Below are 15220 nucleotides of genomic sequence, written 5' to 3'. Positions count from 1 at the left end.
GAGTCAGATGAGCAGGCAGGGGTTAGCATGCGGAGGGGAGGGAGAGGGCAGGGGAGGGGAGGACAGGGCAGGGCAGGGCAGGGGAACCTGGAAAGGACACACTCCTTACTCATTGCTGTTTCTCTCACACACATTTATTTTCATGCATGTGTGTATGATGTGTATATGTGTGTATGACGTGTTCTCTGTGTGTAAATGTTCATGAGTATGTGCCACAGAGCAAATGTGGGTGAGAGGACAATTTCCATGTTGACACAAGGCTCTCTGTACCTCAGGCTAGCTGGCCAGTGCGCTTTGAGGCTTCTCTTCCCTCTTCCTCCAATCCCACTATAGGGATCCTGAAGTCACAGGTTTGTGCTATTGAACTTGACCTTATGTGGGTTCTGGGGTTCAAACTCAGGTCCTCACACTTTCACAGTAGGTAGTCACTGCCCCAGCCCCCATACACGTTCCTTTCTATTTATATTTAAAAGCAAAAGAGACTTTGTGGGGAAAATATTTTCTGTGTGTGTGCCAGACATTTTCTCACACAGTAGCACAAAGTTTGAACGCCCTCTGTAGGGGAAGCCTGGGCCCAAAGCCTGCCACAGCTCCTCAGCACGCTTAGGTGATGCTTCCCATTGAGTGGGTGGCTTACTTGTTGCTGTCTCGGTACTCATAGATATGACATCCTTGAGGCATTCCAGTCTCATGGTCCAGAGTAAAAGCAAGCTTCAACTAAACAAAGAGAGAAGAAAAACAAGTAAGTTTGGCTCACTGGAATGGAGGACTCACAATCCATCTCCTTCAGTGTGTGTGCTTCAGTCTCTTGTCCACCCCTCACAGGCACTCCGCCATCAACACACACTATCACCATGATCAGCTCATGCCCTGAGCATGTAACAGGTACTCACGAAGCACCTTTTGTGCCTGTCACTGAGCTAGCAGAGGACACAGGAGCACCACAGTAATGAAGAGTCACCTTTGTGGGGCCCACAGTCCATTATAGGAGTGGACAGCAATCAGACCTCTATACTAAGGAATGTCCAGGCATATGGAGAATTTTGAATTGAGAATTCTTAAAACCTTTATAGGGGGTGGGCAAAATACAACGTACCATGTTTCTAGGGAAGCAAATGAGCTGATCTAGACAGACTAAGGCTGTGGGAAGGAGGGTGACTAGACCACAGGTAAGGGGAGCAAAGACTTGTCCTGGGCAGATGACACAACACGTACACAGGTCCTGGGGCAGGGGCTGTGGAAACTGAAGGACAGAGCTGGGTCCAGTAGACACAAGGACCACAGTGGTGCTGACACTGTTGGGGGGAAGGGCAAGGCCAGGTGAACATGCAGGACACTCTTGGTTATATTGGAATCTTTGACCTTTTCCCTAACAGCAAAGAAAGGCTCCTGATCTGCTCAAAGAAAGGGACAGATGATGTCACCACTGCCGGGGGAAACGGAGAGAAATGGGAGCCCGCACAGGGCTGGCACCGAGGCTGAGGGGACAGGAGTGGGGAGGGACTGGAGGCTGGGCAGGCAAGAAGGAGAGAAATGGACTCTGTGAGATGTAAATGGCAGGAAGTTTTAGAAACAGAACCAAGCAGGTGTGCTGATGGATATGGTGACAGAAAGGGAATCCAAGTTCAAGGTTTTGATTTGAACAACCCGGTAGGTAATTTGACACCACCAGGAGGGCGTTTGGTTAGGGACATGTTGTCTTGGAGAACCCATTCCTGGAGACGAAGAGAGGAACAGGGCAACCCTGGTTTCTTTCAGGACTCTGGCAAGGAGACCTCAGGTGAGAATGAACTCCACAGAGCTCAGGCAGCTTTACTATCTGTCTTGCTGGAGCTCAGGGCTCAGGCAGCCTTAGCATTTCCAAATGTGGGGCCAATGACTATCTTTACAAACTCCCCAGGCTTTTAAATCACCAGGGGAAATGTAACTCCATTAACTAAGTGTTAGGGGATACATTGTTATGATTTTTCCTGTAGGTTGTTAGCACAGCTAATGATTTGCACCATTAGACACTGGACAATGTCTCTCTCCCTCAGAGCAAAACATGCTCTTGGGAATGGTCTGTCCTCTTACTGACCCAGATGAACATTCAAACCAGAAACAAATTCTTCTTCACAACCACACGGCCAGGAACTTCACTGGAGTCAAAGGCATGCTTTCCTACAGAGTATACCTTGGCTCTTACCAGGCCATTTAGTTAAATAAAAAAGAATTTACTCCAGCTACTATGGAAATCAGTATGGAAACCCCGAGAGAGAGAGAGAGAGAGAGAGAGAGAGAGAGAGAGAGAGAGAGAGAGAGAGAGAGAGAGAGAGAGAGAGAGAGAGACACTCCCCTATGGTACAGTTCTACCGCCTCTGGATACATGCCTAGAGGAGTCAAGGCCAGCCCAACACAGACACCTGTGCAGTCTCCTCACAGCATGTCCACAGAACCAGCCCAGACACCCACCAAGACATGAGTGGATAAAGAAAATGTGCACATACACATAGTGGAGCGTTATTCAGCAATAAAAGAGTGAGGGCCGGGGAGATTGCCCAGTGGTTGAAGCACTCTACTTCAGTGTGAGGACCCTAGGACCCACATAAATGCCTATAATTCTAATGCTGGGAAGCAGAGATGAGGATCTCCAGAGCAAGCTGGCTTGAAAGACAAGCCGTATCAGTGAGTGCTGAGTTTGATTGATAGAAAAAGCTTGCCTCAAAGAACCAAGTGGAAAAGCAGTGAGTATAATTCTCAAGCCTCCACATGTGTACGTACCCCCAAACCCACAGTGTATATGCAGACATGGAAAATGGAAAAAGGACAACAACAAAAAGAGTGAAAATGTGTCCTTTGAAGGGAACTGGGTATTAAATGAAGTAAAGCAGACCCAGAGAGCAAACAGATCTTGTCTCATACCTAGAGTCTACTCTGAAAAGAACGTGGATCGCAGAAGTGCTTCTTTGCGGAAGGGCAAGGGCAGTGAGGACAGACAGTGACGGGGATGATTCTGTATGTGTATAAAAGGTCAAAACCTATTCTCCTGTATAATTAATGCATTCTAAAAAACAAGGGAAATGTTAAAAATAGATAGGGATGGTTGTACATGCCTTAAATCTAGCACTTGGGATGCTGAGTTAAAAGGACCAAAGTTTAAGGCTATCGTGGGCTACCTACTGAGATTCTGTGTCAAAAAGAAACTCCCCAAAGAAAGCAAAACAACCCACTGCACAGCAATATATTAATCAACAATATACCAATCACAGTATAGTACAACAACAATGTATTTATCACAACTACAACTTTGCCCTTTGCCCTCACTTACCTCTTTCTAACTGAGGCAGAGTATTAGTTTTGTCCATTAAAAAGCAAAAACAAAAAAAAAAACAAAAACCAACCTACACCCTTAGAAACGTTTCTATCTTTTGCCTCAATATTGTAAGCAATGAATTTGTGGCTTAGAAATGTGATCAGAAATGTAGGGGAAAGGTTTCATTGAGAAACTGCTTGCCTCAGTATTACTACTGCATTGATTCTAGCAGACCAGCAACGGTGGTGAGGCTGGGGGATGATGACAGGCCCACTGCAGGCCCTGTGGGAGAGCAGATGGCCATGAATCTGCTCACAAAGAATCCTCCCCAGCCTGGGAGACGGGGGATGGGCGGAGGAAGCAGGCTACATGTGTGAGAGCTGCATCAACCAAGCCCTGGGAGAGACCTGAGTCAGCCCAGCCGGAGGTCCCGGGGCTCCCCACTGCATCTGCACTTCCCAGTTCTTCATGACAGGTTAGCACTACTTTGATTTTGAGTAAAGACTAGCATGCGCTGGGCGGTGGTGGCGCACGCCTTTAATCCCAGCACTCGGGAGGCAGAGGCAGGCGGATCTCTGTGAGTTCGAGGCCAGCCTGGTCTACAGAGTGAGTTCCAGGACAGGCACCAAAAATACACAGAGAAACCCTGTCTCTAAACCCCGCTTCCCGCCCCCCCCCCCAAAAAAAAAACTAGCATGCTCCTGATCTTGTTTTATGACCTTCCTGCTTCCCAGGGTTTTGGGCTCCTGGGTTCAGTAGAGCTAGTCTTTGCTGAATGTCTCTGCCTATCCTACTGGTCATTATACCGAGAACTGTATTAATCAGCTTCTACAACCCCGAGTGCATTCCCCTCTGCTATCATGAAAGGGGAAGGGGTCAGGGAGGACTGAAATATTAGGCTGCTTTAGAGAGGCAAGGGGTTAAGATGGTCAGGCAAGCTGCCTGCAAGAGTGTGAGGAAGACACCTGGTCAGCAGGTAGAGATGGGCTGATGTGAGAGCAAGGCTATCATGACAGACTCCAGAGATAAGGCCTGGACCTCAGGCAGGGTTGTGGGGATGGGGGCACCCAGAGACAGCTTAGAGCAAGACACATACATCAAACCATGTAATGGGGACTCCTAGTTCCAAAGGTGAAACAGGGAGGGATAAAATAGGCACTGTGGTCCTCAGTCGTGAAAACACTGCGATCTTAGGAAGAGCTCCACGGTCAGGAAACTACAGAAACAACAATTTAACAGCAAGACAAGTCAGAGTGGTGGGAGTGGGGGGCAGAGGGTCCCTCAGTCATTGGACGGGGTACTCATATTTACCAAAGCATATCCAGTGATGGACGGGGTACTCATATTTACCAAATGCATACCCAGTGAAAGCGTTCCCTTATCTGGACGACAACCACTTGCATTAGGTCATAACTCCTTTTTAATAGATGAGGAACTTGGGGTTGAGAAAGATTAAGAATTTGATAGGTTCAGTGACAAATGCTTATAGTCTTAGCACTCAGGATTTTGAGACAGGAGGGTCACAGTTTTAAGCACAGCCTGGGCTAACATACTGAGATCTTGCGGAGGGAGGGGTGTGTGTGGTTATGGAGATAGCTCAGTTGAGAGGGGCTAAGAAGATAGCTCAGTTAGTAAAGTACAAGCAGAAGGACCTCAGTTTGATCCCCAAAACTCATGTTTTAAAAAGCTAGGCATAATGGGCATCTGTGAATATGTCTGCAATAGTGTTGGGAAGGTGGAGACAAGCAGATCCCTGGGATTCAATAGCCAGCCAATCCAGCTTACCTGACTCTCAGGATAGTGAGATACAAAAAAACAAGTAAGAAAAGTGGACAACACCTGAGGAACTACCCCTGAGGTTGTCCTGGGCTTCCACATACAAGCACATTTGCATGTACACATAAACCCACATATACACAAACACACATGTGCAAACACACATATACACTCACACAAACAAAACATTAAGTAATCTGCCCACAGTGCACCAGAACCAGAGTTTTAATGCTCTTTTCTTTGCCTGCTGCAGAATCATGGGACTTTGCTGGTCTGGATAGGAAAGGAGAAAGGAGGTGTCAACAGACACTGCTAAAGATTCTCTGCCTAGACAGCGGGGCAGATGGGGTCACTACCCCCAGGCAACGAGGGATGGAAGGCTTGGGAGAAGAGTTTGAGTCCCATTTGGAGTTGCTGATTTATTTGTTTTTGGTGGGAATGGTCAGAAGGTTGCAGGATATGCAGTCCTGAGGTTTCTAGGTGGTACTATATCTGCAGGCTTCATTTGGTAAGATGACAACTTATTGCACTGAATGAGACTGTCTTGAGAGAGTATATAGAAAGAAGAGTATATAGTGGAGTCTTGAGAAACACCTCCATTGAGAGAGCTGGGAGCAGAGACTGAGAAGGGATGGCTGTGGGTCTTGATTATGTCTTAAAGAAACTAAGGGGAAAATACACCTTAAGGAAGGAACAGTCAAGCCAGTTTGTTACACCTGTCTAAAAGGTCATGTAGGAGAGGAATGTGCATCCCAAACAGGGACCCCACTGGATCTGGAAGAATGGGATCTGGGGAAGTGGTGGGAGCAGAGTCGGTTAGGAGACGGATTGGAAAGGAAATGGGGCGGTGAGCAGCACTTCTGACAGATGCAGGGAGGAGGCAAGAGGAAACGCAGTGGGGAGCACAGTGAGGGATGAAGGGACTGTCCATCTGAGAGTGACCATGGTTGAAAGTAGGAGCGGCTACAGTAGGAGCAGACCCAAAAGAGATCGAAGCTAAGACTGGTTGTTTCTGAGATTGCCAGCGACTGGAATCCAATGCACAGCTGAAGACCTCTTCTCTACTGAAGAAGGTAGGAAGGGTGGGCAGGGATGCGGACAGACCTGTAGACCAGGCAAGGGGGATTTGGAACATTCTAGTATGGCTTCTGGGTTTTGTTTTTTGTTTTTTCCCCTGAGAAAGAGGAAGCTAACTTATCTGCAAGGAATGGAGAGTTTGATGAGAGGACCAGAAGTCCGAGGAAAGGATGAAGGGTGAAGCTTCTTCTCTGGAGGACAAGATAAAGAGTTGGATGAGGTCAAGCATGAGGACTGCTGGGGAGCACTTAGGAGCTGGGATTAACAAGCAACCCTCTGCAGCCTTGGCATTGGTGTGAAGAAAGCCAATCTCGTTCAAAGCCAGATCTTTCAGAAAGGTTTGAGGGATGAAAAATGGGCAAGGGAGGGCAATATGACATGGCAACAGATGGATATAGATAGGTCAGGGAACTTAAGTGTCAACAGACATGAAAGAAAAACGAAGCACAACTGAAAGAAAACAGAGGGTCTGAGTGACAGATGTTATGAAACTAATATTTATTAAGTACATCTGTTCTAAACATCTTTTTGTGATCTTATTAAATTCTCACACTACCCTGTGTTTGAGAGAGTTGGTAAATATTAGACCTATACTGGCTGGTAAGCAGCAGAACTGAGTCTATACTAGACATTGCAAAGCATTGGGAGTGTACTGGCCTCATGGTGTTTGTGACTCTAGAGAGGCAGGAGGTCCAGGAGCTGTGGTCAGACAGCAGACTGTGTGTAACCTTAGAGATGGACAGGTAATTAAAGTATTCAAAGAAAAGCCAAGAGTGGAGAGGTAGGGATGGGACGGGGGAGGGGCAGTCCTCTGAAATTCACCCAGGATGGTGACATGCTGTTTCTCAGAGAAGACAAGCCATTATTAGGCATGTCTACAGGTATGTAGGTGCCTACAGGTGCAAAAGCCAATATGAATGAATGAGTACACTAATCCTTGTAGCAGGCACAGAGGCAGTACTGGGAGCATTTCCTTCTTCCTAGTGAGATGCCCATCCAGGGGCTCCATGGGAAAGCAGACCCAGTCTCTAGAGGCAGACTAAACCTGACAGTGCTAAGGGAGGCCCATGGTCCTTTCAGTTGCTGATTAGACATCAATACCAATAGTGTCTTGTCCTAGGAACAGCTCAAAAAGGGACGTGTGACCCAGCTGAGGCCCACAGCTAAGAGAGGGTGTACACTGAACATAATGGCCAGTGCAGCTGCACCAGTACCTCCCAGGCAGAGAACAAGCAGAGGAATTCCCAAGGAAAGCAGGAAAGAAGACTTACAACAAGAGGAGATCCAGGCAGAGACACTCAACAAAGATAAGCTACACCGAAACTAGGGGCCCCAAACCCCCAGGAAGCCAGAAAATGCTCCTATCTTGTCAATACCCTGAAGAAGACCTATAGCTAGCCTAGCCAGGACATAAAGGGGCCTAGTGCTACCATCTCTACCAGCCTGGGGCCCATAACAAAGCCCTTCAGGGACTGACTCAATGGGAAGTCAGCCTACAGGAACAGAAGCACTAACTGCTGCTCAGTCCTCTCACAGGGAATGGGCTTCCTTGGTGGATACTTTCTAGCTACACAACATCCCTGGTACTGAGTGAGGGGAAGGAGGTGAAACGAAGGCCTACAGGCATTCACAAGGCTGCTCTCTAGATCTCTGTCACAGGCAGAAGGCTCTGAAAGGGGCCTGTAAGAGGCAAGATCTACCACCCTGGCAAAAGCCAAGTGAGCCTTCTTTGTGTGGACAGTGGAAGAGCTGCTGGGTGTGGTGGGGCAGCCTTTAGTCCCAGCACTCAGGAAGCAGAGGCAGGGGGATTGCTGTGAGTCTGAGGCCAGCCTGCTCAACATGCTGGGTTCTAGGACTCTCATAGAGAGACCCTGCCTCAAGGAGAAAGGAGATGGGGCAGAGAATGAAAGAGCTATTTACTTCCAGAAACAGGCTGAGACCACACAGGAGAGCAGGCTGTGGGAAGCAGAACATAAACTTGTGATGGGACTCTCTACTGTCCTGGCTTTGTGATGGGGGTAGGCAAGTCATCTGGTGCTATGGGATGTCTTTCTGTATGCTGTGAATATGTGTTGCTCTGATTGGTTGTTAAATAAAGCTGTTTGGCCAATGGTGGGGCAGAATAAGGTTAGGCAGTACATTCCAACTGGAGAGACAGGAAGAAGAAAGGCAGAGGGGAGATGCCAGCACCACCAAGAGAAGCAAGTTGTAAAAATGCCAGTAAGCCATGGCCACATGGCAATATATAAATTAACAGAAATGGGTTAAGTTATAAGAGCTGGCTAGTGAGAAGCTTGAGCCATAGACCATCCAGTTTGTAAATAATATAAGCCTCTGTGTGTTTACTTGGGACTAAACAGCTTCAGGACGCAACTGGGAGAGATTTGTCCTGACCATGGGCTGGCAGGACACAGGAAAACTTCTGACTACATTTGGTGCCCAACATGGGGCACTGATCCATATAGATCTAAGAAAACTTAAAGATTCTGAACACACAGAAACAGAGCCACACTAGGCTTCCTAGTCTCACAGTCTCATGCCAGTAGCAGTGTAGAAGCTCGTCTTCTAACAGCTGCCTGTGAGATCGAGCTGGCTGCCAACCTCCATAATCTAAGCAGCATAGCAGATTCCTGCTGCAGGACACAGTGGTGTTTCCAAGCCATGCATTGCAATACATGGTGGATTTAGCCTTGGCTAACAACAAGAGGAGGAGGAGGAGGAGGAGGAGGAGGAGGAGGAGGAGGAGGAGGAGGAGAGGTTTCTGGGCTACATGTTGCTGGATGGAGGCATGGACACACTGCTTCCCTGAGTCAGGAGAGAGCATGGCTCCCAGAGCTGGTGGGAAGGAGGAGGAGGAGAGGTTTCTGGGCTACATGTTGCTGGATGGAGGCATGGACACACTGCTTCCCTGAGTCAGGAGAGAGCATGGCTCCCAGAGCTTCACGTTGGGAAGCTGAGGGGCGATGTCAGCAGTCAGAGCTGCAACTTTTGTCCTAGCCACGCAGCTTAGCAGTTTAAAATATCTCCTGGTCAGAGAAGGATTATAGAGGCACAATAAGACATATTCAGGGGGCTGGAGAGATGGCTCAATGGTTAAGAACACTGGCTGCTTTTCCAGAGGACCTGGGTTCAATTCCCAGTACCTACATGGCAGCTCACAACTGTCTATAACTCAAGTTCCAGTGGATCCGACTTCCTCACAAAGACATGCAGGTCAAACACCAATGCATATGAAAGTAAAAATTAAAAAAAAAAAAAAGACAGATTCAGATGGAATGAAACTCTAAACAGTTTACAATGTGTGCAAAAATGTATGTAGGTGCCAGGTGGCGGTGGCACACACCTTTAATTCCAGCACTCAGGAGGCAGAGCCAGGCGAATCTCTGTGAGTTTGAGGCCAGCCTGCACTACAGAGTGAGTTCCAGGACAGGCACCAAAACTACACAGAGAAACCCTGTCTCAAAAAAAAAAAAAAATGTACATAGGCTTGGAAGAGAGAGGAAAAGGATGATAAACAGTTATATAAAGAAATAGATAATTTTAAAAAATAAAGTCTTTAAAGAGAGTAAAAGTAATATAAAAAATAAGCTACATAAAGATGGAAATCACACAGAAAGTCTGGATTATATTGTCTTTGGGATTTTTAACTACAGAAAGACATTTGATTGTAAAGGCTGCTGAGTTAAACCAATATATATATTTTAAAGGTATCTTGACTTCAAAATTTGTGTCTAAGGATATGTTGCTTTATAAAAGAGGTTCTGCTTTTGTTTCCACAGAAGATGAGAACCTGTAGATTGCTTCTAGGCTAATATGGTTTGATCAGCCAAGACCCCCTGAAAGGTCTCCAATGACAGCCATGGCCCAGATGATCCAACATCCAAAACAGATTCAAAGCAATTGGCTGAGATGATCCAGCCTCACAGCCTACTATAGCCAATATTTAACTAAAATTCTTAATTTTCTCAAGATCCCCATAAGATTGCAGTGTCCCCAACCAGCAAGAAGTAGTATGAGAAGCTATGCTCAAATTCTCAAAATATGGTTTATGAATGTTTATTTTTATTTAAAGCAGGTTGATTATAAATGCAATCTCTTTCTAAAGAAGAAAAGGGGATATAGATATGATAGGATGAAAGGGTAGATTATTGGATCTACTTTTAAAGAGCAACAACTTTTTGAAATGTTTTACAGTGCTATGGATTTTAGTTTGTTGATAAAATTTTGTTATATTATAAGTATATTTCTACTCTTGTTTAAGGTATGTTTGTGCAGCTCATTTGAAACTGTAATGTATAATTAAGAAATACAGATTAATAGTTAATTATCTATGATAATCAAACTTATAATCATATTAGTTGTTTTTTAGGTATATAAAGGTATATTTCAATTAGGTAGGCAATCTTCAAACACTTCAAATACCTATAGAATATGGCACTTAAAATGTTTTAAAAACTTAGACTTTCTGGACAATGAGACAAATTTGCTCCTGGCTGCACCTATTTACTTCAGAGAGGAGGATGGGCATCGAAGACACTCTATATGGAGTTTATCTTTTTCTTGACAAAAATGGTCATTTGGACAAGAGGCTGCTCTTGCCTGAACTGCTTATAATATGTTGAATAAACTGGACATGCAGGAGCCATAGGAAAATTACCACTGAATTTGCCAAAATAGGGTGAAATGGTTCTTCAGGTTCCTGCTTCGCAGAGGAGACTGCCAAATATTCTACAGGACATGGAGAAGCATCTAGACCTACTGGCTGAAGATGGATGCCCTAATGTTTCAGAGCAACTTTGGATGACTGTCCAGGCAGGCAGCTGTCTCTGTCATTTCCAGAATTTTGGAAGTTGCTTACAATGCATTTCCTGTTTACTTAGGTAATATTATATCCTTCTGGGGTCTTTGATGTAGTTAAAGACTAGATAGCTATTATTATAATTTTCCTTGGTTATTATAAAAGATAATTTAGATATAAAACTTAGGACTCACAAACACAGGATAGATAGAATATTTTCTTTAATTTTGCCAAATATAGACTAGATATTATAACTGTAATTCCTGCTTGATTACTGTTCTATTATATGTGATTCTACTATGTTAAAGTTAAAATCTTCCTTTTTGATTAGACAGAAAAGGGGAAGTGATATAGACATATAGGATATAGATATGACGGAATAAAAGAGTGGATTGTTGAATCTACTTTTAAAGAGCAACAACTTGCTTAAAATATTTTACATTGCTATGGATTTTAGTTTATTGATGCAAATTTGAAGTTAATTTTGTTATATGTATGTACATTTTTACTCTTGTTTAAGGTATGTTTGTGCAGCTCATTTGAAATTGTAATGTATAATTAAAAATACAGATTAATAATTAGTCATCTATGATAATCACACTTATAGCCATGTTAAGTTTTCTAGGTATACATAGATACAGTTCAATTAGGTAGGTAATCTTCAAACAATTCAAAGACCTACAGAATATGACACTTAAAATGCTTTAAAAACTTAGACTTTCTGGACAGTGAGACACATCTGCTCCTGGCAGCACTGATTTACTTCAGAGAGGAGGATGGGCATTGAAGACACTCTTTTTGGAGTTTATCTTTTCCTGGCAAAATTAGCCATTTGGGCAAGAAACTGCTCTTGCCTGGATTGCTGATAATATGTTGTATAAACTGGACAAGCAAGACCCATAGGAAGGTGACAATTGAACTTTGCAAGGTGAAATGGTTCTTTAGGTTCCTGCTTCGCAGAGGAAACTTCCAGACATTCTACAGGACAGAGGGAAAAGTGACTAAGAGATTAGGCCTATAGGCTGAAAATGGATACCCCAATGTTTCAGAGAAACTTTGGATGATTGTCCAGGCAGGCAGCTGTCTCTGTCACTTCCAGAACTTTAGAAGTTGCTTACAATGCATTTCTTGTTTACTTAGGTAATATTATATCCTTATGAGGTCTTTGATGTAGTTGAAGACTAGATAGTTATAATTATAATCTTCCTTGGTTATGATAAAAGATAAATTAGATATGAAACTTTAGACTCACAAATATAAAATAGAATATTTTCTTTGAATTTGCCAAATATAGACTAGATATTGTAACTGTAATTCTTGCTTGATAACTGTTCTATTATATGTGATTCTACTATGTTAAAGTTAAAATCTTCCTTTTTGATTAGATAGAAAAGAGAAAATGCTGTGGGATGTCTTTCTGTATGCTATGGATTTGTGTTGCTCTGATTGGTTGATAAATAAAATGCTGATTGGCCAGTAGCCAGAAAGGAAGTATAGGCGGGGCGAGCAGACGAGTAGAGTTCTAGGAGGAGGAAGGGCTGAGTCAGGAGTCACCAGCCAGACACAGAGGAAGAAAGATGACACAGCAGAACTGAGAAATGGTACCAAGCTACATAGCTAAACATAAATAAGAATTATGGGTTAATTTAAATATAAGAGCCAGTCAATAATAAGCCTGAGCTAATGGCCAAGCAGTTATAATTAATATGCAGGCCACAGGACTGCAGGGGGCCTGGCGGGACCAGAGAAACTTTGCTAATACAGTGAAGTGCTGTGGGATGTCTTTCTGTATGCTGTGAATATGTGTTGTTATGACTGGTCAATAAAGAAGCGGCTCTGGCCTACGGCAAGTCAGGTTATAGCCATGTGGTAAATCCAAGGAGAGAGACAGGAAAGAGAAAGGCAGAGGTGGAAGAGGCATGAGCCAGCCACCCAAGGAGCAACATGTAATGGGACACAGGTAAAGCCACAGAACAGTGATACATAGATTAATAGTCATGGGTTGAGTTTAGTTGTAAGAGCTAGCTAGCGAGAACTCTGAGCTATTAAGCCATGCAGTTTGTAAATAATATAAGCCTCTGTGTGTTTATTTGGATCCCAGCAGCTGCAGGGCTGGGTGGGACCGGAAAAACCTTCCAACAATAATCTGGCCATAGGGTCAAGGTTGAGTTAAAGGCTAGAACCCTAGCGTGAGGAGGAAAATGTTCCCAGAGACTTTGGGAAGGTGGGGTGTAAGACCTGCTAGGGTTGTTGAGCCTCTTGGGCTTTTTTTTTTTTTAATTTATTATGTATACAGAAGAGGATGCCAGATCTCATTACAGATGGTTGTGAGACACTATGTGGGTACTGGGAATTGAACTCAGGACCTCTGGAAGAGCAGTCAGTGTTCTTAACCTCTGAGCTATCTCTCCAGCTCCCATAATATCAATTTTTTTGGGGGGGACCTGAAGATCAAACCCAGGGCCTTGCACTTGCTAGGCAAGTGCTCTACCACTGAGCTAAATCCCCAACCCTTAAAGGTTTTAGACTCTTTTTTTTTTAAGTTTTATTTATTTATTATGTATACAGTGTTCTTGCTGCATGTATGCCTGCACACCAGAAGAGGGCATCAGATCCCATTATAGATGGTTGTGAGCATGTGGTTGCTGGGAACTGAACTCAGGACCCCTGGAAGAACAGCCAGTGCTCTTAACCACTGAGCCATCTCTCCAGCCCTCCTCTTGGGCTTTAAGTGGAGTGGCAAGGGAGACAAGCAGGGTACCATCCCACTTGGTGATTACAGGGGAGCCACCAGACTAGTTGGCTGAGGAAATATGAGGCTTCCTTTAGGGTCTCAGATTCCACTGCTTTGGAAGAAACTTTAGCAAAACCGTAGGGAAAGAATGAACATCCAAGGCTAAGCAGGAGGTTAGGAGACCATCAAGATGTTTTCCATGACTAGTAAAAAGTACATAGCCTTCCTCTGGATCCTAGCCCACTCAACTCAGTGGATCCAATCACATTTATAAGAATGACCAACAGAAGGTGATGGAATGGGACAGGAAGGGGTGGTTAGTGTGCATGTCAGGTGTCCCCTGGGCCAGTGAGCAAGTCAGTCTTTCACAGCTCAGGTGCAGAGCTTTTCTGCCCAAATGGCCCAACTAGGCAGCTGGGTCTTAAAACCCATCACCGAAGGAATGATGAGAGCTTCTGGTGTTTTTTAAAAACTATTAGTCTGATTTTGGGCAAAAGTTGAAGAATTCCATGCAGGTAGTTAGAAGATTCAGTTGGTTAGGGGACTTGCTGCCAAGTCTGATGGCCTGAGTTTAATTCTAATATACATGGTGGGAGGAAAGAACTGACTTCTACAGCTTGTCCTTTGACCTTCACACATGTACATCTTATTGGTACATTTGTGCATATGCATGTGTGTACATACACATTCACAAAGATAAATAAATATTTAAAAAAAGGAGGAATCTCCTGTCTTGCGCACAACAGCTACAAGATGCCCCTTCTGGGCACCAAGGCTCCTGCTGGGCCCTGAAGGTACTTGCAGCCCTGGCAGGACAGAGTGGATGGTCTGAGCAGGCAGTTTAGAAGACCAATCAGGGTTTCCTCACAGGGATGTAGAGACAGAGGTCAGTGGTGAGAGCTGAGCGGTAGTTTTCTGGCTAGGACTGCTTTAGTTCAGTCTACCTTGGGTTCTCCTGGAGGCTGAGCTTGCTTCAATTTGCTAGCTGTTAGGACTCAAGTTCAAGCTCAGGTCAGAGAGCAGTCTGGGAAGCATCTCAGCTTCCCACGGTCAATGATTCCCCCACAGTTTCTGGGTCTTGCAGGGTACCTAACTGCTCCTTAAGTGGAAGATAGCCAGTCCTACACAGGGCCAACATTTAGGAAATGCCATTTATGGCACACTTGAAAGGAACAGAAAAGTCCCTCCCACCTGAAGCTTAGGTTTTGAAATTGAAAAACCTTATTAGGAGGGAATCTTCACATTCTTTGAAGTGATCTTAGTTTTCCTTCGTTAGTCTTCATTGTTTGGTTTGGATTTCCTAAGCATTATTTCTTTTTTTCCATCTTCTCTTTGCTTTCTTTTATAAGACAAAGATGCCGTGGGCTTTGCTTTAACTTGGTGAGTAGCGATTCTATGGCAATGTATTAAATTTCTTTCTCCTAAGTCCACTGAAGTCTTTTTGGACTTGAAGAGCTTTTTAAGAAAGAACTTGCTCATTCAGCAGGATTTTCCTCCCTGCTCTAAGCTCTGCTTCTGACCTGAAAAAAATAAGAGTAAGAAA

The 15220-nt window shown here is 44.5% G+C and overlaps 1 protein-coding gene across 8 annotated transcripts in view; it reads right to left on the bottom strand.

Moving 5' to 3' along the window:
• Positions 1 to 15220, bottom strand: part of Dis3l2 (DIS3 like 3'-5' exoribonuclease 2) — a 322501-nt gene that overhangs the window by 31442 nt on the left and 275839 nt on the right. For all 8 annotated transcript variants that reach the window (XM_028876243.2, XM_028876240.2, XM_028876244.2 and 5 more), the window contains one exon: positions 638 to 717. In XM_028876243.2, coding sequence (XP_028732076.1) covers positions 638 to 717 — 80 coding nt within the window. The remainder of the gene's footprint in view (positions 1 to 637; positions 718 to 15220) is intronic.

This window comes from Peromyscus leucopus, chromosome 13, assembly GCF_004664715.2.
Source record: "Peromyscus leucopus breed LL Stock chromosome 13, UCI_PerLeu_2.1, whole genome shotgun sequence".
NCBI lineage: Eukaryota > Metazoa > Chordata > Mammalia > Rodentia > Cricetidae > Peromyscus > Peromyscus leucopus.
Note: the sequence above shows the minus strand (reverse complement) of the source record. Positions and strands in the feature narration are given on the sequence as shown.